General features: G+C 64.1%; 1 protein-coding gene across 1 annotated transcript; it reads left to right on the forward strand.

Moving 5' to 3' along the window:
* The first annotated feature begins 65 nt into the window (after positions 1-65).
* PTCH2 (patched 2) lies at positions 66-21,521 on the forward strand. Its single transcript, XM_075759568.1, is given in 27 exon segments — positions 66-135; positions 138-200; positions 203-258; positions 260-358; positions 681-873; positions 10,745-10,934; positions 11,054-11,123; positions 11,343-11,434; positions 13,368-13,563; positions 13,665-13,786; positions 14,073-14,220; positions 14,454-14,585; positions 14,665-14,820; positions 14,945-15,037; positions 15,126-15,251; positions 15,328-15,446; positions 15,572-15,977; positions 16,059-16,371; positions 16,623-16,765; positions 16,855-17,035; positions 17,594-17,877; positions 18,436-18,573; positions 18,704-18,846; positions 19,117-19,216; positions 19,646-19,891; positions 20,061-20,474; positions 20,586-21,521. Coding segments are annotated over 26 exon segments (4,293 nt in total). The 3' UTR covers positions 20,586-21,521.
* The last annotated feature ends 821 nt before the right edge of the window (positions 21,522-22,342 follow it).

Raw genomic sequence — 22,342 nt, forward strand, 5'->3', positions numbered from 1 at the left:
GGGGGGGGGGGGAAGCCGCCGTGTGTGGCCGCCGGCGGCGGGCGCGCCGTTGCCTAGCAGCGGCGATGGGCGCTGCCGCGGCGGCGGCGGCCAATGGGAGCGGCGGCGGCGGCGCGGCCCCGGCGCCCCCCGCCCCCGCCTCCCCTTTAGAGGCGCGGCGGGCGGCCGGCGGCACACAGCCCTCCGCACCGGCCCCGCTACCGGCACCACCGGCCCCGCCGCGCGCATGGGGGCCGCCGCGCTCGGCCCCACATAACGGGGGGTGCCCAGCCCCGCCAGTCGCCCCGCCATGCCGGCCGAGCCCCCCCGCTCCGCGCCGCCGCCGCTCCGCGCCGCCCACCGCAAGCCGCTGCCCGAGGTAAGGGGCGAGCATCGCCCGATCCCGCGGGGGACTCCGGGCCGGGGGGGGGGATCGGGCTGCGCGGAGGGACGGCGGAGGAGCCCGGGGGGGGGAGGAAGCGCGGCAGCGGGTGGGGGTACCCCCGTGTCCCCCGGCTCGGGGAGCCGCGCTCTGCCCGGCTGGGGACCGCCGGCATCGCGGGTGCCGGAGGGGTCCCGGCCCCGCTCCGCGGCTCACGGAGCGTGGCCGCCGTGGGCATCCTGCCCCGCTGCGGGATCCTCCCCCCCCGGGCAGGGGCTCCCCTTATTCGCTCCCAGCCTGATCTTCGCCCTCTCCACAGGGCAGGGCCGTGGGCCAGAGGGCCCCGCTGTGGTTGCGGGCCCGCTTTCAGGCGCTGCTCTTCGCCCTGGGCTGCCGGATCCAGCGGCACTGCGGGAAGGTGCTCTTCGTGGGGCTGCTGGTGTTCGGGGCGTTGGCCGTGGGGCTGCGGGTGGCCTCCATCGAGACCGACATCGAGCACCTCTGGGTGGAAGGTAAGCGCGGCCCCACGGGTTCAGTCGCCCGTGGGAACGGTCCCGCTCCCGGCCGCGGCTTTGTTCCCCCGCGGGGCGCGGAGGTGCGGGGCTGGCCCGGAGGCAGGTGACAGCGCGGGAGCGGGGTGGGAGGAGGATGCCGCCGGGGTTCCTGCGTGCGGGACCGCGGAGGACGGGGCCGTGGGTGCCCGCGAGCGGAGGTCCCGTCTGCGCGGCCGCTCGGGCTGTGTCTTGCGCGGGGTGCGTGGTGCTGAGTCGCAAAGGGACCCCCACGCGTGTCCCGGCGAGGGTCTCCGCGCGGAGGTGCGGTCGCGTCCCCGCACGAGCGGACGCACGCGGTGGGGACGGTGTTTGGCGCCGGCTGAGCGCGCGTGTCCCCACGCGTGGGTACTCCCTTCCCGCGGTGCCGCTCTCCCGCCGCCGGGCTCTTTCCCCGCGGGAAGAGCCCCCGGGAGCCGTCGCAGCCCCGTACCGGGGCAGAGTCAGCGCCGCGGGGCTGCCGGTCCCGGCTCAGGACCCCTGCCCGGCGGGGACGGAGGAGCAGGCAGGGTCAGGCGGGAGCAAATCCCCGTTTCCGAGTGGAAGTGGCTGATCCCCCTCCTTTGTTATTAATAACTTCAGCGTGGATTTTCTCTCCGCTCTCCCTGCAGCTCTGCTCGGCTCCCCGGTGCTGGTATTTGCTTTCCCTGCATCTCCCTCCTGCTTTGGGGGTTCCGGAGGGGGGGGGAGGGCAGCACCCCGCATCACACCCCCCCTTCCCTGCCAGGGCCTAGCCGGGGGGGGGTCGCCCAGCCTGGGGTCCCCGGCAGGGTGCTGTGCAGGGGCAGATGTTGCTCAGCGGAGGGGTGTCAGCCATCTTTGTGCGGGAGCGCTGCCTCCTCCCCCACGCCCCGCTCCCTGTGTGGTCCTCAGCTACTCTTGGATTTGGTTCAACAATAGAAGCAACTTTGCTCTCCCACCCCCTTTTTTTTATTTAAAAAAAAAAAAAAAGCCCTGTGCTCCCTCGCTGCTCGCACACAGATGCACGCATGCACCCCTGCCCAGGAATGCCTGGTTCTCCCACCTGCTCCCCACATCCGAGGGGTGTTTGTTGTGTCGTCCCCCCCCCTCCCCCAGATCTCGTCTCCATCACCCCTTTCCTTTGCAACACGTAGCAGAGAGATCCAGTGATACCTCCCGGTCCAGTTGGCGCCTAAGCGGTGGCTGCTGGAGGAGGGACACGCTCCCTCTGTGGTTCCCTTGCTCTGGGTTGTGGCTCCGGCTCCATTGGACTTTTATTGTGCTTTTGGGGTTGTAAGGAGTTGGCATTTTGTGCAACTGTGGCCGGAGCCAGGGAAGTGGCTGTTCCTGTTGGGGGGACAGGACTTGTGGCGCATCAGGGTGGAGAGTGGGATGGGGAAGGGGCCAAGCCTGGGGATGGCTGGAAGTGCCCAGAGACCTGGGTTTTTTTTCTTGCACACATGCTCTGCACCCCACCATGCTTCCCTACTTGTGTGGGTATGGCCAGGAGGGACTGTGGCTGCTGTTGGGGGATATTTCCCACACACTTGGGTATGGCTGTGACATGGGTGCTGGGGGCCTCTCTGAGGAACTGGCTCTCTCCTGTGGCCAGGGCATCTTCTTTGATGTTGGGAGCTCGTTTGTGGTTTGGTGTGTTTGTTTTTTTAACCCCACAGTGAAACATGGCTGACCTGGGGTGTCCTGCCCCTTCCTGGGTGATGGGTGCACTGGGGTCTGCACACAGCCCCTGCTCCGGGGTGGGGATGGTGAGCAGTGCTGGTGATGCTCTGTGGGGTGCTGCTTGGCACTGCCCCCCCCACCCCCCCTTGGCCTTCCTGAAAGGGCTCTTCCCCTGAGAGCATGTACTTGGAGCAGACCCCTCTGTGCTTGCGTGGCAGGGCCCCAGCATGCTCAGGAAGGCTGTCCTCAGGCGTTGGCGCTACCTGCGACCGCCAAGGATGATGTGACTGGGGTGGCTTTAGTCCTGCAGGTCCCTGATGGGCATGCATGGGTCAGGACGTGGAAAGTTTGCTGCGGCTCTTTCAGTTTTGTGTATTGGCTATGGGACTGCCTCCTTTCCCTGTAACCATCCATGGGTCCTTGCCTCTCTGCTGGCCTCTGCTTCTCGACTTTCTGGCAAGATCAAAGCATCCCCTGGTGTTCTTGGGTGTACTTAGCCCTCCCTGATCTCTAGACCCCATCCTGGTGTGGGGATGTGCATTACTGGGGGACAGGAGGACCTGGGGAGCAGGATGTGGTTTCCCAGGCTGTGGTTGAATCCTGAGTCCTTTAAGCTGCTTCTGGATTCTCCCACCCACTGCTTTCTCCTGTCCTTGGGTGTGTGACAGGGTGGCTGCTGTGTGTGTGTCCTTCTGCAGCAAGCCTGGTACTGCCATACCGGGTCAAGGCAGTGCAGCCCTCCCCGCTGGGCTGGCAAATCTGGGTGCCCCCATCAGCCTGTCCCTAAAGCCTTGGGATCCCCAAGGTGCTGGGAGGACCCCGGCTCCTGCCCTATCTGCATATATCTGGGGAGATGTTTGCAGGAACATGGTCCGTCCCAGCCCTGAGGCAGCGCCATGGGGTGTTTAAGGGGCAGGGTATGTGTGTGGGGAGTCCTGATCCCATCATCTTGGACTGGTAGGTCCTGGCTGATTCTCCCAGCTCAGAGGCAGCGTGGCCGAGGGTTCCAGGAAGCCTCTGATGACCCCCTGAAGCTGGTCTGTACCTGATCACCTGCCTCTGCCTAGCCAGGCTGACGGACGTGCATTAGTGATGCTCCAACCCAGACCACCTCACCCAGCTGAGGTCCCAACCCCACAGGAGCAGAGCGTGACCCCATGCTGGGCTGTCCCTGCTACGGGCTGAGCTCAGCCCTCTGGGAGCTGGGGACCTGGTGGGCAGGGGAGGGAAGGGAGCTGCTTCCCACGGGGGCACTCTGCTGCTCTCTGTGTCTTTCCCCCACCCCTCTCCAGGGGAATAGAGTGGGCAGCCCTGCTTTGGCCCCATGGCTGGGGTCAGTGCTGGGGCCGTGCTGGTGGCAAGTCCCCAGCTACCGTGGGAAAGTGCAAGGTCCCCTGTCCCAGTTCAGGGGGTGTCCTCAGCCCCGCGGGCTGGCTGGGGTTGCTTGTGGTGTTCTGGGGTTACGCCTGACCTGCATCCCTGTTTGGGAGATGGAGGGAGGCTGTGTCACCCCATAAATTGGACTCGACTGTGGAAATGTTCAATTAGGCTCCTCTGAAGCAATTAGCCACTTGGAGGCTTTGAAATCCTGGCTAGCGGCGAGTGTTGAGTTACCTCTGGACACCTGGCAGCTGTTCCCGGCTCTCCCAGGGCGTCTGCAGGGCCGAGGGGCCGGGGCGGTGAGCTCCGGGCAGGCAGAGCCCTGGGTGGTGAATGGGTCTGCCTGATTTATAGCGCCAAGGGCTGGTTCAAAGGAAGGCCGGGTTAATTTCTAACTGGAACAGCCGAGCGCCCCGCGCAGCCGTCGCGCTCTCAAAGAGCTGCCAAGTCTCCCCGGAGAAGACCCTGTCCCTTTCCTGGAGGGGTCAGGGACACCCCGCATGTGCCAGTGGGATGAAATGGGATGTGTGGTGTGGGGGTGAGGGGAATTTACTGCCTTGTTCCCAGGTTGGGGCATGAAGCCAAGACACCCCCAACCCCCTTGGCAAGAGCTTTTGTCCTTCCTTGTCCTCTGCAACAGGACTTGGCACAGGTGTCCCTTCCCCAGCACCCAGGGCAGGGCTGGGGTGCAGCCTGGGGTCTCCAGGGGCAAGCGGGAGAGAGGACCCTGTCTGGCCCTCTCTTTGCAGAAAGAGGGGTATTGAGGGTGGGAAAGCCAAGGATGGGGATTGAACATCCTCCCCACCCTGCCTCTGCCCTGGGGAGACTGTCCATGTGGCCCCTCTTCCCACCCCCTGTCCCCACTGTGCGTGGTGGGACCCATGGGGGAGTGAGGGGCAGCAGCTGTGGTGGGGGAATGGGATGCTGTGGCCATTCCTGGGTGGGCATGGGGAGAGGTGGGTGGTCTTGTTGCTGCCAGCAGGTGGGTTTTGTTGGGTGAGATGTTGGCACAGGATCTGAGAAAGGAGCGGGTGAAGTCTGGGGGGCTGCAAGGGGCTGGTGCTGACAGCATGGGGGGCTCTGATGGCAGCTTGTCCCTGTGGCCAGGGCAGCGAGACGCCTGCCGGGATCTGGCCTCAGCCAGCCTCGCGCCTGAAGGGCGGCTCCCAGGCTGCCACGTCCTCACTCTGTCCCCAGACGGGCATCCTGTGGGGACAAGGTCTCTGCTCTTCTCGGCGTGCAGTGACACAGGTATTGCCCCATGAGGAGGGAAGGGGCAGCCTGGGTTCCCCAGTACTGCCCTGGGGACCCTCCTGCCCATCCTGGTGGGACTTATCCTTTGGGACCCTGCAGTCCTCTCTGTATGCAGGGTCTGGGCATCCTTGGGGACCCTGTGCCCCCATCCTCAGGGGCCTGGAGGAGCGAGGTGCAGCTGGGGTGTTGCTGCCATGGGGTGCTGTGGTCTCTGGTATCCCAAAAACCTGCCTGGCTCTGCCCTCTGCCTCAATGCACCTTCTCCCTCGCAGCCCCAGCTGGCTCTGAAAGGACTTTTCTTCTTGGGGGGGGGGGGCTCACCCAGCAGCCCCCGCCCACCCAAAGATGGGGCGCAGGCAGTTCACCTTTATTTATCTTTGGGAGGCAAGCGTGAAACCTCTTGCTTTTCCTTTTCCCTTCCTTGACAGCTCGGTCAGCTTTTTTGGGCTGGAAAATTTTGCTAATTAACCCAAAAAGATTGGGTGACTCTTTACAGATGGCTGTGGCTTATCTGTTCCTATCCATTTTGCTTTGCTTTTTGACTCACATATTTTTTTGTTTCCTAGAAAGTAATGTTTTGGTTTTTTTGGTTTGAGGTTTTTTTTTTTAAACTTAGACATATCCATGGACTTAGGGAGGGGGCTCTTTTTTGCGTTTTAAATGCTATTTGGTGACTGGGAGGGGGCAGCGCCAGGGCCCGAGAAGAGGGTTTTATTATCTGCCTCTCCCTCAGGCCTGGAAAAGTGGTCCGAGTTCAAAAAATTCATTTCTTGCCTGAATGAAGCCAGCAATGTGGAAAAATTTCACCATTCAGAGGGGGATGAATGTATGTTTCAACCACACATTAAGTGACATTAGCAAGCAGTGGAGTGCCTAATGTGGCCATTTTTCACAGCAGCCAACAGAGGGGGTGATTAGCATAATTAGTACAGGCAGCCCTATACATATGGAAATGGCAAATGCCTAAATGCCAACACCAGTGGAAATTTATGTCAATGCTGACAGGAGTCTTAGCCGTGAATAGTTCCCAACTGAATCCCCTCTCCCCCTTTTTTTTCCCCCCCTCTTTTTCGGGGGTCGTGCTGTCCCCTTGGTGCCGGCCAGGGCGGTGCGAGCTCCCAGCTGACCCCCCTCCCCACGCTGGGAACCGCCGCCCCACGATTTGGGGTAATAAAGACATTAATTTAGCTTCGCCATTAAACAAAAGGGTTTGGCCAAGGCCGACGGCTGGGGAGCTGGCCCCAAATGGGCCCTTTCAGCCCCTCCACTGCTGGCTTTTTGAAGGCATCCCCCTCTTCTGTCTCCCCTCTTAACTTAGCTGGGTGGTGGGAGCCACTTTGGCGGGGCTGGGTCTGATCAGAGGTACCAGGGCAGCAGCAAGCCCTCGTTCATCCCTCCGCACTGCTGGGGACACCCATCTGCCACCCACCTACCCCCCCCTTCCCCTGGGCCGGCCACACTGTGGGGTGAATGGGGCCGGGAGGACGTGTTTTGACAGGACGGGGCCGCAGGGCTTTTGGCGAGGCCGGCGGTAGCGGCCGGGACAGGTAAAAATGGCTCTTTCAGCGTGCCCTGGGCGAGACTTCCTCCGGAGCAGCATGGGTTCTTTCACTGCCTCCCTAATCCAGCTAATCCGCCCCACAACACTTTGAAGGTGGCCTCTGGCTTGCACGCTGCTCGGCACGGGGAAGCGGTCGGCCAAGGGATGCTCAGGGCGGTGCCTCGGGATGGTGCATGGGATGCAGGAAGGTGCTGACATCTCTCCGATGCCCCTGGGGGCTTTAATCACTGAGGGGTGGGCATATCTGCCAGTGGGATGCACTCGGTCTGGGATGTGGGATGGCTCCAGTCCAGTGTTGGCGCCTGTGGGTGCCCCTTGCTGCAGTGGGAGGGGGGGATGCTGCAGAGAGGGGGTTCCCCATGGCAGATGGCTTCTGCCCAGGGGATCTCAGCATGACCTTGTTCCCCCTCCCAGCTGTGGACTTGAGTGAGAGTTTCTAGCCCTGGCATTGGGTTGTGCTATGGAAAGGGGGCTGCTCCCCAGGGGATTTCCCCCTTACTGCCTGCAGCTCTTAGCTGTGCTGCTCCCCTGTGCACCAGCTGAATGTGGGACTCGCCACAATTGTCACCACATCCCATAGCCCCATTACACCAGGCAGGAGGACAGGGCCTGACTTTTGGAGGCCAGCCAAGGATGTATACCCAGGCGTGCTCCCTCCCTGCCACCCTGTCCCACTTGTGTCACCCAAGTGGTGGTGGCAGCTGCTGCCAGTGCCCACGTCCCGTCTGCAGAGCAGTGGCACTGCTGTTAACCACAGCCTCCACCCACCCTGGGAGTACACAGTGGTCCTTGCAGCAGCATGCTTCTCCTGGAGGGGGACGCTGGTGTGTCTCCACAGCCCCCAGCACCTCCCATGACCCTCCCTCACCTCTGGCCCCTTTGCCCTTGCCAGACAGACAGGGTTTGGTGTGGGGCTGGCAGCCTGCCCCGACCCACTGCCCTCCCAGTGCCACCTGGGCACACTGCCCTGGCACACTCAGCCCACTGCCCCCCACCCGTGGGCTCTTGGGGACAGGGTTCCTGTGGGGTTTGCCCACCTGCTGCGCTGGGTAAGCGTGCCAGGATGTCCCCTTGCTGTCGTGCCAGGTAGGGTGGCTGTGGGGGGGGGGTAAGCCCTGTGGTGGGGGGGGGCTTGCAGCTGTGCCAGGAGCAGCAGGACCTGGCATGGGCTCCTCTGACCCCGAACCATCCGAGCTGAGTCTGGGGGATGCTGGCAGCCCCTGGGACATGTGGGGTAAGGTTGGGTGAGACCCCTTCTAGGGCAGGGGCTCTCTCCTGGCTGGGAGCAGGAGCAACCCCTTTCCTGCCCCAGCCTGGGGCTGCCCATGGCTGGAGGGTGTGGGGGGGGGCTGGCACCCACTGGGGCAGCCCGAGGGCACAAGCCGGTCCCACTGGGCAAGGGTGGGTTGGCTGCAGCCCTGTGGCTGTGGGTCCTGTGCCAGAAGGGTTTGGGGAACGGTGGTGGTGGGACAGCTCAGGCAGGGTGGCCGGGAAAGGGGCAGGGAGGCTCCCGCCCTGCTCTGTAATTTTGCGGCGGATGCTGTAATTACGGGGAGGGCTCCCCCGGCGTGGCCCGCGGGCGGGAGGCAGCTGCACACGCAGCCACCCTCGCTGCCGGGGACCCTGTCCCCTCCCCGTCCCCCATGCCCCCCCTCCCCCCCTCTCCTTGGGCACAGTGCGAGACTGCTCTGTGCCCCGGGTGTTTGGGGTGCGGGTGGGCACGGGGTCCCATCCCCCACTGCTGCGTGCCTGCACCCCCCAGCCAGTGGTACCCAGAAGCAGTGCCCGTCCTGGGGAAGATGCTCGCACAAGGCACGGCTGCCTCCGGGGACCGTCCTGCCCCCAGGCCCCGCTGTGGGGTTTTTAGGGGCGTTGGGGTCACTTTGCTCAGCCTGGGGGTCCGGGGGGGTGAAGCCAACCCCCGCTGGGGAGCAGAGCGGGCTGTTAATAAGCAGGACCGGGGCGCCTGATTGGAACCAGAGGGCCCTTTGCATGAAAAAGCCAAGGGCTCCCTTTGTTAATTGGAATTAAAAAAAAAAAAAAAAAAAAGAAGAATTTACATACAGTTCCTCATTAACGTGCTCATTGTTGGTGTCGGGGGGCTGCGTGCGGCGCGGGGCGTCTCACCCCGGGCCCGGGCCGGCCGGCGGGCGCGCGCCCGTTTGAAGTGTCCTTGGCAGCCCTGGGTGCGCTGCCTTGTCTTTTCATGTTGCTCTTTGGTTAATTAGGGTGTTGGAATTTGAGGCTTCCTCACGGCCTTTGAAGCTTGCTGACGGCTCGCAGTGCCCTGTTCCAAATTAACACTAATTACAAGGGACGGCTTTTTATCTTCTTTTTTTTCTTTAATTTTTTGGGGGGCTCACCCCCCCCCCCCCCCCCCGTTCCACTCTTGCAGATGTGCGGCTCCTCCCGCGGCCGTGCTGGGCGGAGATGCCCGCGGGGCGCAGCAGGACGCGTTCCCCCGGGAGTGGCGGCGATGCTGGCCCCCCCCCCCCCCCCCCCCCCCCCCCCGGCCATCGCCGTGTCCCACCGCCCGCCCGGGTTCGGCGTGGGTGGCGCGGCTGAAATCAGAGCAGCTCGGCGCACCTCCTGCCCGACCTCCCAGCCTGCCGGGGAGGGGACGGGTGGGGGTGGGTGTGTGTCCGTGTCCCGTGTCTTCGTCCCCTCGCCCCGGGCGCTGCCGTCCCCTCTGACACACGCACAAAGGCCGCGGCCGTGTCCCCCCCCCTCCCCTGCCCTGGCACAACCTCCATCCCAACTGGCATCTGATGGACACCAGCTGCTCCCCGGCCCAGCCAGGAACAATAAAGACGCTTCCCCCTCCCCGTTCCCAAAAAGCGGGGGGGGGGGGACGACACCAAAAAAAAAAACCCCAAACCAAAAAACACCAACCCATATAATAAGTCATTAAAAGGGAAGATTCTGCTCCCTATTTGCGGTCTCGCTCCGGCCTCCTTGGCGCTGGCGGGGGGCCAGGCCCGCCGGGGTCCCGCCTCTTGCTGAGGGAGCGTCCCAGCGCGGATGAATCCTGACACCCCCCCCCCCCCTTCCCCGGCACCCGGGGCTGGGTAAGAGCCGACCTCCCCCCTGCCAGCAGCGCTGCTTTGGGATGCACCCAAGGCTGGGCACCCTGGGGCATCCCTGGTGGCTGGCACTGGCGAGGGGGGGCTACGTGCAGTATCCCCCCTCCCTGCCCCGGGCAGGGCTCCGGGAGTAGAGAGGCTGGGTGGTGCGCTTGGGGGTCTCAGGCTCAGCCTGCGGACTGGGGAGTTCCTCCTTCACTGTGCCAGGAGGGATGGGAGCCCCTCGTTTGATGGGAAAGGGGATGGCTGTCCCTGGGACGGTGCTCCACCATGCAAAAGGCCACTCAGGGTTTGATCGCAGTCCTGGTTGCGCTGGCAGGGGGGTGATGTCTCTTCTGCAAATGAAGTCACTGGCTCCTCCCAGAAACCTCTGTCCTGTCATGCTCGGAGCTCTCCCACTGCTGTTGGGAGACAGATCTTGGAGCCTCAGTGGGGGCAAGAGGGGTTCCTGCGGAACTCCCCAGCGCCATGTCCCTCCCCGGTCCCCAAACCCCTCCTGGGGCAGCCTGCATCTGCAGGGACTTGGGGGTGCCTGCTTCTCCCTACACTGAACCTCTGGCCAAAACGCTGCCTGCCTTAGGGTGCCAGGGAGCAGCCAGGCAGGGATGGGGTGGGGTATCCCCAGTTTTACTTGCTGTGTTGGGGACTGGTCGCACTGGGTATCTGTAGCACCCACCACAGCACGTGAGTGAGAGCGGTCAGAATGCGTCCCATCGGCTTCACCAGCTGTCTGTCCGTGGGGATTTTCCAGGGAATACAAAGTCAGTGAGCCACTCTGTGTCGGTTGGAAGGGGGATGCCTGGTCTGGTGTGGGCTGGGGTGCTGCCTGCTCAGGTCCCCTGGGTGTGAGCACCCAGAGGATGCAGCGGTTGGGGATGGGCACTGACAGGGCACATCACGGTCCTCTCTGCAGCGGGCAGCCGGGTGAGCCAGGAGCTACGCTACACCAAGGAGAAGCTGGGTGAGGAGTCCATCTACACCTCCCAAATGTTGATCCAGACCCCAAAGCAGGATGGGGAGAACATCCTGACGCAGGAGGCCCTGCAGCTCCACCTCGAGGCGGCCCTGGCCGCCAGCAAAGTCCAAGTCTCGCTGTACGGAAAGTGAGTCCGGCTCTGGATGGGGGAAAGGGGATCCCTGCTGCATCCTGCGTGTCCTCCCACCCTTGCTGTGTCCCCTACGGGATGATGCCCATCCTCAGCTCCTCCTTTTGCCTTTCCAGATCGTGGGATTTGAACAAGATCTGCTACAAGTCGGGCGTCCCCATCATTGAGAATGGCATGATTGAGAGGGTGAGTGCTGGGCACAGCGTGGCCCATGGGGATCCCCCCCAGGGATCAGTCCCCCAAGAAATGGGCAGGGGTGAGACTTGCCAGCCTCAGCTGCCGCTAAGGTGCCACCAGCTCCACACAGGAGGGTGCAGGTTGGGACAGCCCAGCAGGACTGGGAGGGGAGCGGGGGCGGGGGGCTGATCCATCCTTGCTGACCCCTCACATCTCCTCCTCCCGCAGATGATAGAGAAGCTGTTCCCCTGCGTGATCCTGACACCACTGGATTGCTTCTGGGAAGGTGCCAAGCTGCAGGGAGGCTCAGCCTACCTCCCGTGAGTGCGAGGGGCTCTCCTGGGGCACGGGGGGGAGGGTGGGAGAAGGGGGTGCGGGGGCTGCCGAGGGGCTGTGCTTGTCCTCCTCTTTCAGCCTGGCCCTGCTGCCCTGATCCCTCGGAGCTGCTGCTTGTCCCATTTGGCCTCAGGATGGTCCCACCACCATTGCTTGTCCTATTGGGTCAGCACCCCGGGGACAAGTCCCTGGCCTCGGTGACACCAGCAGAGCTGGTGGGCGCTGCGGCCCACGGGCAGGAGCTGCCCATCCCTGCATGCCCTCACACCAGCCAGGGATGGGGACGTGGGGACAGAGGCTGTGCCACACACAGGTCCCGGGGGTCTGCTCCCCCCCTCCAGCACTTTGTGGGTGCCATGATGGTGAGGAGGCACCCATACTCCTGAGCTGTGCCCAGGGACACAGAGGACGCAGAGTCCCCGGGGTGGGTGGCGGGTGACTCCCGGCTAGCTCCCTGCACCGCGGTGGTGGGGCTGGGGACCCTGGGCTGGGTGGAGGGAGCCCCCCCCCCACATTCCTTCTGTTTACGTGTGTGTTTGTCCGGGAGAGCCGGGGCGGCTTGTGCATTGTCAGCAAACGCAGCCCCGCGCTTTCTCATGCTAATGCTGCTCTGAAAGCTGCCCCTTGCCAAACACATGAAATAGTGGCCTTATTCAGGCTGCTGCCGGACAGGAGGAGGGGGAAGGGGCCGCAGCATCCCCAGCCAGGACTGGGGGACCGGCTTTAGACCCCCAAAACCTCAGATTCTCCCCATCCCAGCTTGGGGAGCAGCTGGGAGCGGGAGCGAGTGGGACTGGGGTGGCCATGCCAAGTGGGATGTTGGTGGCATTGGTCGCCGGGGTGGGCAGCATCCTGGCGCTGGGGTACGTGGCTGGCAGGGTGGCACCTGCAGCAGTGGTGGGACCCGTCTCTCCTTGCAGCCGGGTGAGCCGGGTGCCCAAGCGGACACCCCGGCTGAGCACCGGCCAGCCCATGGGGACTTGTCCCCCTTTTTAACGTGGAGGGGTGAGGGGGGCGGGAGCAGGGAGAACAAAGAGCAGCAATCTATGGAAAGACAAAAGGATTTGCCCTGGCTCAGTGAAGCAAGCGAAAGCAGATAAAAGGGGCTCTCTTTGGAAGCAGCGGCAGCTCCAGTTGGTATGTGGGAATCTTGAGCGGCCGGCTCCGGCCCAGCCAGCCTTCATGAATTATTAGGCTGCGTTTCTCCCCAGAGCCCACACTTGCTCTGGGCTTTTTCTTCCCCTCTTTGGAGCTCTGGGCTGGGTTATTGGCTTTTTGTGTGTCCTTTCTGTCTTAAAAAAGAAGCCGAGTGAGGCTGGGAGCTGGCCCCTGCACCCCGGGCTGGGATGGAGGGAGCAGAGCATCCGCAGGCAATGGAAAAGCCCCTTTTCCCAGGTACCCAAGTCCCAAGGGGTCCTGCTGGACCTCCAAGGACCTACGCCTAGCTCCCAGCACCATCCTGAGCCGCCAGAGCCTCTGCTGAGCCCCAAAACCTCCAGCTTGGGGGCGAATAGCAGGAAGGGCTGGAGGAGATGCCGGGAGCCCTTGCCTGCCTGCTCCCCTCTATCAAGATGTTAGCCCACAGGCTGTAATCGGCCTGACTGCTCGCACAAAGCGGGGCCAGGCGGTGGGGCCGGCTCCCCTTGCTTTGTCCCAGCCTAACAGGATCAGGCACGCTACTTGACTTGGGGCATGGCCCGCTGCGCCATGCGGGGCACGGGGGATGCTGCAGACGTGCCTGGGAGGGGCTAGGGGATGCGCTGGGTACTGATGCTGCTCCTCTACATCTTCACACCCTGCCTTTGAGGGCACTCGTGGGGCCCGCAGGCACAGCCCCACGCCTGGGATGGGGTGGTGGTGGTACTGCCGGTGGGTTTCAGCGTCCCCCATCACCCCAGTGCCTCTCTCTCTCCTCAGGGGCCGCCCAGACATCCAGTGGAGCAACCTGGACCCTCTGCAGCTGATGGAGGAGCTGGGGCAGTTCACGTCCCTGGAAGGCTTCAAAGAGCTGCTGGATAAGGCAGAGGTGGGGCAGGCTTACATGGAGCGGCCCTGCCTGGACCCCCGGGACCCTCAGTGCCCCCCCAGTGCACCCAACAAGCAGACCCAGCAGGTGGGTCACAGCCCATGGGGACCAGGAGGGGATGTGGGGGCTTGCTGCTCTTCTGCCTGCCCCACAGTCCTGCATCCCTGACACCTCCCCTCCACCCGCAGAGCCCCGACATCCCGGCCGAGCTCTCTGGGGGCTGCCACGGCTTCTCCAGGAAGTTCATGCGCTGGCAGGAGGAGCTGATTTTAGGTGGCACAACCAAAGACTCCCAGGGCAAGCTGCTACGGTAAGAGCCGCTGCGGTGTGGGTGTGCCCAGGCATGGCGCAGGGGCCCAGCCGCAGTACTCACCCCCCCCGGGGACAGTTTGGGGAGAGTGTGTGAGGCTGGCGAGTGTATGGGGCTGGTGAGTGGGGCAGTGCTTCAGAGCAAGGAGGGGGATGGGGGGCAGGATGCCTGGGTCCTCTCCTGGGTGTGCGCAGTGGGGCTGGGAGCTGTGGGGTGGGGGATGGACCCATTCCTGCATCCTGGGGCGCTGCAGCCGGTCCCAGCGAGGTGCGTGCCTGTTCCCCAGTGCCGAGGCCCTGCAGACCATGTTCCTCCTCATGAGCCCCCGGCAGCTCTTTGAGCACTTCAAGGATGACTATGAGATCCATGACATCAGCTGGAGCGAGGAGAAGGCGGGTGCCATCCTGGAGGCCTGGCAGAGGAAGTTTGTGGAGGTGAGCACTGGGAACAGCCCCCATGGGGAGCTGGGCAGGGGTGAGCCTGTGAGTGGCATCCCCCTGCGCCCAGGTTTTCGTGTGGCCGTGGGTTCTGGCACCACTCTCTTGTGGTCCGGTGGGTCCCTAGGGACCCTCAGTGGTGATGCTGACACCCTGGGTGGCTCTGGGGGGGGGGGTGTATTGGGGAGTGGGGGACTCCTGACTCCTCTAACGGGGTGCACCTCCGGCAGCTGGCACAGGACTCCATCCCACCCAACGCCACGCAGAGCGTCCATGCTTTCTCCACCACCACGCTCAACGACATCATGAAGTCCTTCTCCGATGTCAGCGCCATCCGTGTGGCTGGGGGCTACCTCCTCATGGTGCGTGTGCCCCCTCTGTCCCCCGCTGTCCCTCCGTCACCCCCCCCCCCATCCCCACTAACCCGCTGTGCTCTTCCAGCTGGCCTATGCCTGCGTCACCATGCTGCGGTGGGACTGCTCCAAGTCCCAAGGGGCCGTGGGCCTGGCTGGGGTCCTGCTTGTGGCTCTCTCCGTGGCCTCTGGCCTGGGGCTTTGCTCACTGCTGGGCATCTCCTTCAACGCAGCCACCACCCAGGTATGTGCCGGGGGAAGAGCCAGGTACCGCGGGGCTGGTGGGATGCTGGGGGCTGCAGGGTGGCTGGGTCCCCTCCTGGGCGGTGGCCATGTCCCCCCCACTGATGCCGGCTGCTCTCTGACAGGTCCTGCCCTTCCTGGCCCTCGGCATCGGTGTGGATGACATGTTCCTCTTGGCTCACGCCTTCACCGAGACCAGCCAGCACATCCCCTTCAAGGTGAGTGCCAAGCCCTGCCCAGGGGGTCCCTGTCCCCCTCCTGCCTCCTTGCGACCCCTCTCATCACCCCCTCCCTCTGTCCCCGCAGGAGCGGACAGGCGAGTGCCTGAAGCGCACCGGGACCAGCGTGGCTCTCACCTCTGTCAGCAACATGATTGCCTTCTTCATGGCAGCCCTGGTGCCCATCCCTGCCCTGCGCGCCTTCTCCCTCCAGGTTTGGCTGGGGTCCCTCTCTGGGGGGTGCGGGAAGGGGTGACTGGACCCGGCTCTGACATGTCCCCTGCCCACAGGCTGCGGTGGTTGTGGTGTTCAACTTTGCCATGGTGCTATTCGTCTTCCCTGCCATCCTGAGCCTGGACCTGCACCGCCGGGAGAAACACCGGCTCGACATCCTCTGCTGCCTCTACAGGTACCGGCACTGGGCTGGATGGGATGGGGCTGAACGCACGGGTACCTCCTCAGAAGCATGGTCTGCTCCTCTCCCTCAACATCTTCTCCTCCTTCCCTCTCTCCTCCTTTCCTCTATCCCTGCAGCCCTTGCTCCTCGCGGGTCATCCAGATCCAACCCCAGGAGCTCGCCGACGCCAACGACAACCATGCCTGCCACCCGTCCCCTTACGGGCACCCCAGCATGGCCACCAGCACCCAGATCACCACCACGGTGCAAGCGTTCACCCGGTGCGACCCCTCGGGTCACCACGTCGTCACCGTCCTGCCGCCCACCTCCCAGGTGTGCACCTCGCCCGCCGTCCTCCTGCCCCCCACCGACCCCCTGGGCTCGCAGGTCTTCGCCCCATCCAGCTCCACCCGGGACCTGCTGGCCCAGCTGGACGAGGCCAAGGGGGGCCGGGAGTGCGTCCCCCTGCCCTTCTGCCGCTGGAGCCTCGCCGACTTTGCCCGGGAGAAGTACGCCCCGCTGCTCCTGCGGACCCGGACCAAGGTGAGGTGGGGACAGCCCGGGGGTGCCATCTGAGGCAGGTGGGTGGCACGGACCCTGACTGACCCCCCACTGTCCCCGCAGGCGGTGGTGGCGGTGCTGTTCCTGGCGCTTCTGGGGCTGAGCCTCTACGGCACCACCATGGTGCACGACGGGCTCTACCTGACGGACATTGTGCCGCGGGACACCAAGGCGCATGCCTTCATCTCGGCCCAGTTCAAGTACTTCTCCTTCTACAACATGTTCATCGTCACCAAGGGTGGCTTCCATTACCCGGGCGCCCAAGCCGCCCTGCTCAGCCTGCACCAGGCCTTCAGCACCGTCAAGTACGTGGTGCGGGAGGGCAACCAAGACCTACCCAAGATGTGGCTCCACTACTTCCAGGACTGGCTGCGAGGTGAGAGACATTCCTCTTCCCCATGCCCTCCCAAACCTGCACCCTCCCCACTGGCCTAGGAATGCCTTCCCCGGCGTGTGGCACCCTGAGGGGGGTGGTCCCATGGTGCCCCCAAAGTGCCAGCAATGCCCAGCTGAGCCCTGGGGTTTCTGCATGGACACCCTGCTGGCACTGTGCTTCCAGGGGCGCACGGGATGCCATGCAGGGTGGCGTGCCCCAAGGGATGCTCACCTCTTGTGCTGCGTCCCCAGGGCTCCAGGCCACCTTCGACAGGGACTGGCAAGCGGGGCGCATCACCCACGACAGCTACCGCAATGGCTCTGAGGACGGGGCGCTGGCGTACAAGCTCCTGATCCAGACTGGCAACAAGAAGGAGCCCTTCAACTTCAATCAGGTGTGTGGGGACGGGGCTGGAGTGACGGGGCTGGGGACGGCGCTGTGCCCGCTGCCCTGCTCACGCCCGCTTGTGCTCTCTCCTCGTAGCTGACCACACGGCGGCTGGTGGATGAGAACGGCATCATCCCCCCTGACACCTTCTACATCTGCCTGACGGTGTGGGCCAGCAACGACCCCCTGGGCTTCGCCGCCTCCCAGGCCAACTTCTACCCCCCACCGCCCGAGTGGATCCATGACAAGTACGACACCACGGGCGAGAACCTGCGAAGTGAGTGAGCGCAGTGGGCTCCCCGCGGCTCCCCCTTGCTCCCCGGCATCCCCCTGCAGAGGACCCCACTCCCTGCATCTTTTCTGCCCCACAAGCATCCCCCTGAAGAGAAACCCCCAACATCCCTTGTCGTGTCCACATCCTCTGGTAGAGAAACTGCCCTGCTTCCCCATGCCCCACGCTTGTCCCCCTGCACCCCACACCCTGAGCATCCCACTGCGCACTGCCCCTGCCCTTCGCGCTCCTGCTGCAGCAACACCCCCTGACTCCAGACCACGAGCATCTCTCCCCAAAAAAGCCTCTCTACTCTGTTCTCCCTCTGCCCCACAAGCATTCCCCTGCTCCCTGCCACCCCCTACCCCACAAGTGTCCTGCCGGCAGAGAAACCCCCTCCTCCTTGCCCCCAGTCTGCTCCCCGTGTGGTACCCAGCCCCGTGGTACCCAGCCAGGCATCGGGCTGCCTGAGCTGCCCTCTGGCTGGTGTGGCTGGGGTGCCCCCGTGCTGCCTGCACTCCCGTGCTGCCCGTACCCCCAGACTACCCGTGCTCTCCTCCCCAGTTCCAGCAGCCCAGCCGCTGGAGTTCGCCCAGTTCCCCTTCTACCTGAGCGGTCTGCGTCGCACGGCCGACTTCGTGGAGGCGATTGAGAGTGTGCGGGCCATCTGCCGGGAGGCTGCCCAGCGCCACGGGGTGCTGAGCTACCCCAGCGGCTACCCCTTCCTCTTCTGGGAGCAGTACATCGGCCTGCGCCACTGGTTCCTGCTGGCCATCAGCATCCTGCTGGCCTGCACCTTCCTCGTCTGCGCCTTGCTGCTGCTCAACCCCTGGACGGCCGGCATCATCGTGAGTACACACCCCGATGCGTGGGGATGGGGGGGTGACCGGCTGTGCTGCCCTCCTGATGGATGGGGACAGGGACATCCAGCCCTGCTCCCATCCTGCTGGTACCTGCTTCATGGGAATGGGGTAGTCAGGTGCACCCTGGGTGGAACGGACACCCATATGGAGGTGGCAGTGGGTGGGGGACACCTGTGCGGAGGGATCGAGGACATCACTCATGAAGGGAACATATGGAAAGGACTGGAGTCTGGGGACATCCATGCAGAAGAGAGTGAGGGGAACACACGTATGCAGGTGACAGTGAGTGGCGGACCCATATGGAGGGATCAGGGACACACCTTACGAAGGGAACGTGTAGTGGACAGGAGTCTGGGGACATCCATGCAGAGGAGGGTGAGGGCCACCGCCAATAGATGGGACAGAGGGACACCCTAAACAGAGGGAAAAGGGGCAAAGAGGTGAGGCTGCCCTATAGGGAGGGGTAGGATCAGGCATGCCAGGCAGAGGGACAGAGGGGACAGCTGGTCAGAGCCACCCCTTACTGACCTCATTGTCCCCCAGGTCTCCATCCTGGCCATGATGGCAGTGGAGCTGTTTGGCATCATGGGGCTTATGGGCATCAAGCTAAGCGCCATCCCCGTGGTCATCCTTATCGCCTCAGTGGGCATCGGTGTGGAGTTCACCGTCCACGTGGCTTTGGTGAGCACAGGCAGACCCCTGCCCAGCCATGGGGCACCCCAGTTCCCACTCCCTGGCACCCTCACCCCCTTGGCCACATCATGAGTGGCACATGGGGACGAGTCCAACATGACATCCCCATTTCATGCAGGGCTTCCTGACGGCTGTGGGGAGCAGGAATGTGCGCTCGGCCGCAGCACTGGAGCACACCTTTGCCCCCGTGATGGACGGTGCCATCTCCACCCTCCTGGGAGTCCTCATGTTGGCTGGCTCTGAGTTTGACTTCATCATGAGGTGAGTACTAGAGGGGGATAAACCAGCTGCTTGCTGCTCCCCAAAAGCTTTGGCAATGGGGGCTGGTGAGCATGGCAGCCCCCCTGGCTGGCGGTGGGGATGTGGGGCAGCTGGAGAGGATGTGTCTTGCTGGGGGCACCCGCCCCATCTTGCGTGGAGGCTGGGGAGACATGGGGGTCTGGGGTGCGTGGTGTGGAAAGCCATGTTTGGGGTGGGACTGGGTTCACGGGGGCCATGCTCGCTTACTCCCTCTGCCTGCGCCCCCCCCAGGTACTTCTTTGCAGTGCTTACCATCCTGACGCTGCTGGGGCTGCTCAATGGGCTGGTGCTGCTGCCCGTCCTGCTCTCTGTCATTGGGCCACCCCCTGAGGTATGAAACCCCTGTCCTGCTTCTCCCTGTCCCTCCCCCACCCCGTACCCACCTCTCTTCATCCCCCATTGCCCCTCACCCTGTCTCCATTTCACCCTATACCCATTCTCGCCTTGTCCAGTCCCAATCTCACCCTGTACCCACCTCAGCCCACCCCTCACCCTGTACCATCCCTGCTTTACCCCATCCTTTCTCTGCCCCATATCCAATGTGCCCCATACCTGCATGACCCCACTCCTGCCTCACCCCGCATGGGACTACCCCCATCCCTCCCTGACCCATTTCACCCCATCCCTGCTTCACCCCATATCTCCCTCACCCCACACAGCCCTCGCCCCATTGTCACATCACTCCGTACTCCCTGTCAGCCCCTGCTCCTCCATCCCTGCATGTCCCCGGTCCCTCTGACACTGTCCCCTCTCTCCCCAGGCATCCCCGGTGGATAATGGCCCCCGTCTGCCCCCTCCGGAGCCAGTGCCCCTGTGCCTGGGCCCCGGGGGGCTGTATGTCCGGCGTGCCCCAGCCTGGCCCGCTGCATTCCCTGACCCCTCGGACATGGAGCACTATGCAGAGGGTGTGGAGCAGGGCAGCCCCCGGGGACCCTTCATCGTGCCCCCTGCCCCGGCACACATCCTGCTGGAGGCTGGCAAGGACCCCAGCTTCCCCCGCATCACCGTGAGTGTCTCTGCCTGCTGTGGCATTGCTGGCTCCCCAGCATCCCCTGGGAGAGGGTCACGGATAGAGCCAGGGGACGGGCTCATGGATCCCTTGTGACCCTGGCGGAGTTCCCGGAGGGATTCTCAGTGTAGCTGGGGCCCCTCACATGCTGTTTAACCCTCTCCAGGTGCTGAAGCCCTACAAGGACAGCCCAGAAGTCCAGGGAAAGAAGGAGGCTCCTGGCCCGCAGCCCACAGCCCCCCTACCCTTCGGGGAGCCGTGCCCCGTGCCACCCCGAGATTACCTGCAGCCCTGTCCACCGGGCACCCGGCCAGCCCCCCCTGCAGCCCTGCCCACCTACAGCACCCACCTGCAGGGTCCCGTTGGCAGCTACGCCACCGTCACAGCCACCGCTTCGGTGACGGTGGCCCTGCACCCTACACTGCCCGGCTCCTACCCCAACTTCGGCCCCGAGGGCTTCACCAGCGGTGAGCGGGACTGCCTGGAGGAGCCTGGTGTGCCCAGTGCCGGTGGCACTGCTGTGCCTGACACCTTCGAGATGCAGAGCATGGGACGCCGTGGGGCAGGCGCACGGTGTTAGGTGAGCCTGGGGACACGGGCACCCTACCCCGGGGCTCGTGCACAGTGGCATGGGGGTGTGGGGTGCGTTTGGAGGAACCCGGCTGACCTGCTCCATTCTCTCTCCTTGCAGGTTGCCGACTTCTGGGCACAGCGTCTCCCCAGCGCCCGGTGGGCACAGGAGGGTGCAGAGCGGGCTCGCCCGCATCGTGCTGCTAATTGCCGGAGCGGTGATGCCCCCCAGTCTCGGCTGAGGAGGACCGGCTCCCCTGCACCCCCTGCAAAGGGGCTCAGCAGGGCAGGCTGGCACTTCTATGCAAGCTGTGTGCAGGCCACGCCGTGCCCGCATGTCCCCCACCCGGGGCTGTGCTGATGGTGCCACGTCCCCTCACCCAGGGTTCCGGCTGCCCCGGGCTTGTTGCCCCCACCCCCCCCCCCCCCCCCCCCCCCCCAGAAATGGAAGCACTAACCCCCTCCCTCTGTTTCTGGAGCTGCTGGCAAGGCAAGCTTCGTGCCCTGCCAGCTCCCCCCCCCTCCCCGGGGTCACTGCCTGCTCCCTGTCACCTCCTCCTGGGACTCCCTGACCCAGGCCATGAGTTGGGGTGCGCCAACAGGGTGCCCTGATGCCCCCCCCATCCCAATAAGGGGGCAGCCTGTGAGCCAGCCGTGCCCTGGGGTGCCATGGGCAAGGCCTGGGGCAGGCACCCCCACCTTTATTTATTGCAAAGGGAAACTATCTATAGAGAGATATATATTTTTAAGCTTATTTTAAAAGATTTATTTCTCAGCCTATGGCCTTGCCCAGCTGCCCAGGGTGCAGGCAGGGAGGGGACAGACCCTTTGCCGGTGCAGGGCTGCCCACTGGAGGCAGTGGGAGCCCGAGACGGGGGCACAGATCTGGTTCATGCCCCCCCCCCCCACCGCTCCACAGGGTGCTGGGTGGCCAGGGGCAGCTCACCCCCTCCAACGCGCTGCTCGGTGCCGGTTTCCGCACCGTCGAGCACGGGAAGGCTGGAGATCGGGGACGTGCCGCGGCAGATCCAGGGAGCCTGTTGCTGCCACTGCACAGGCAGGTTGGTTTTGGGGTGGTTCTTTTGTTTTGTTTTGGTTTTTTTGGGGGGGTGTCCTTGGGGTGGTCCTTGCTGTGCCGAGCCCCTCATCTGTCCCACGGACATGGCCCCTCACGCCACACTTGTGCTCTGCCCTGGTGACAGCACACGCTGGTGCACGCCCAGGGCAGGGCACGCTCGTGTGAGCACTCGCGGTGCCACATCTCACTGGGAAAAACATTTTTCTCACCATGTCCCCGTGCAGCGGGGCTGTCCCTGTGGCCAGCTCCTGTCCCCATCCCCGTCCCGGGCACCGTCCGCGCCGTTACCCAGCACTTTAACTCCAGCGGTGTTTGCCGTGCCCGCGGCCCCGGCCCCCCCCAGCCCCCAGACACTGCCGCTGAGCTGGGGTGGCCCCGGGGACCCCATCCCCGTGCCGGGCGTGGGCACGGCGGGCAGCCCCCCCCCCCCCCCCAACACGCCATCTAAGTTATTTATATCAAAGAGAGCAAAGGTTTATTTTTGTAGTTTGTACAGGCGGTAGTGGGGACCGAAGGTTTATTTTTAAAGAGTAAATATATATATTATATATAAATTACCTGTCATGTCTGGCCCTTTCTCTGGGAGCAGAGCTTGGGGCGGGGGGGGGGAGCTTGACACAGACCCGGCTGTGTGCACACACGCAGTGGGGTGTGCGGGGGGTGTGTGGGGTGTGTGCACACTGTGCAGACGTGTGTGAGTGTCTGTGTGTGGCACACGGGGGGGGGCGGGGAGGGCTGGCAGCGTGGCGTGCGGGGAGGGGGTCTCTAGCGTTGGTGCAGTGGTGCTGGGTGGGTGCACA

This window comes from Balearica regulorum, chromosome 8 (genome assembly GCF_011004875.1).
Source record: "Balearica regulorum gibbericeps isolate bBalReg1 chromosome 8, bBalReg1.pri, whole genome shotgun sequence".
NCBI lineage: Eukaryota > Metazoa > Chordata > Aves > Gruiformes > Gruidae > Balearica > Balearica regulorum.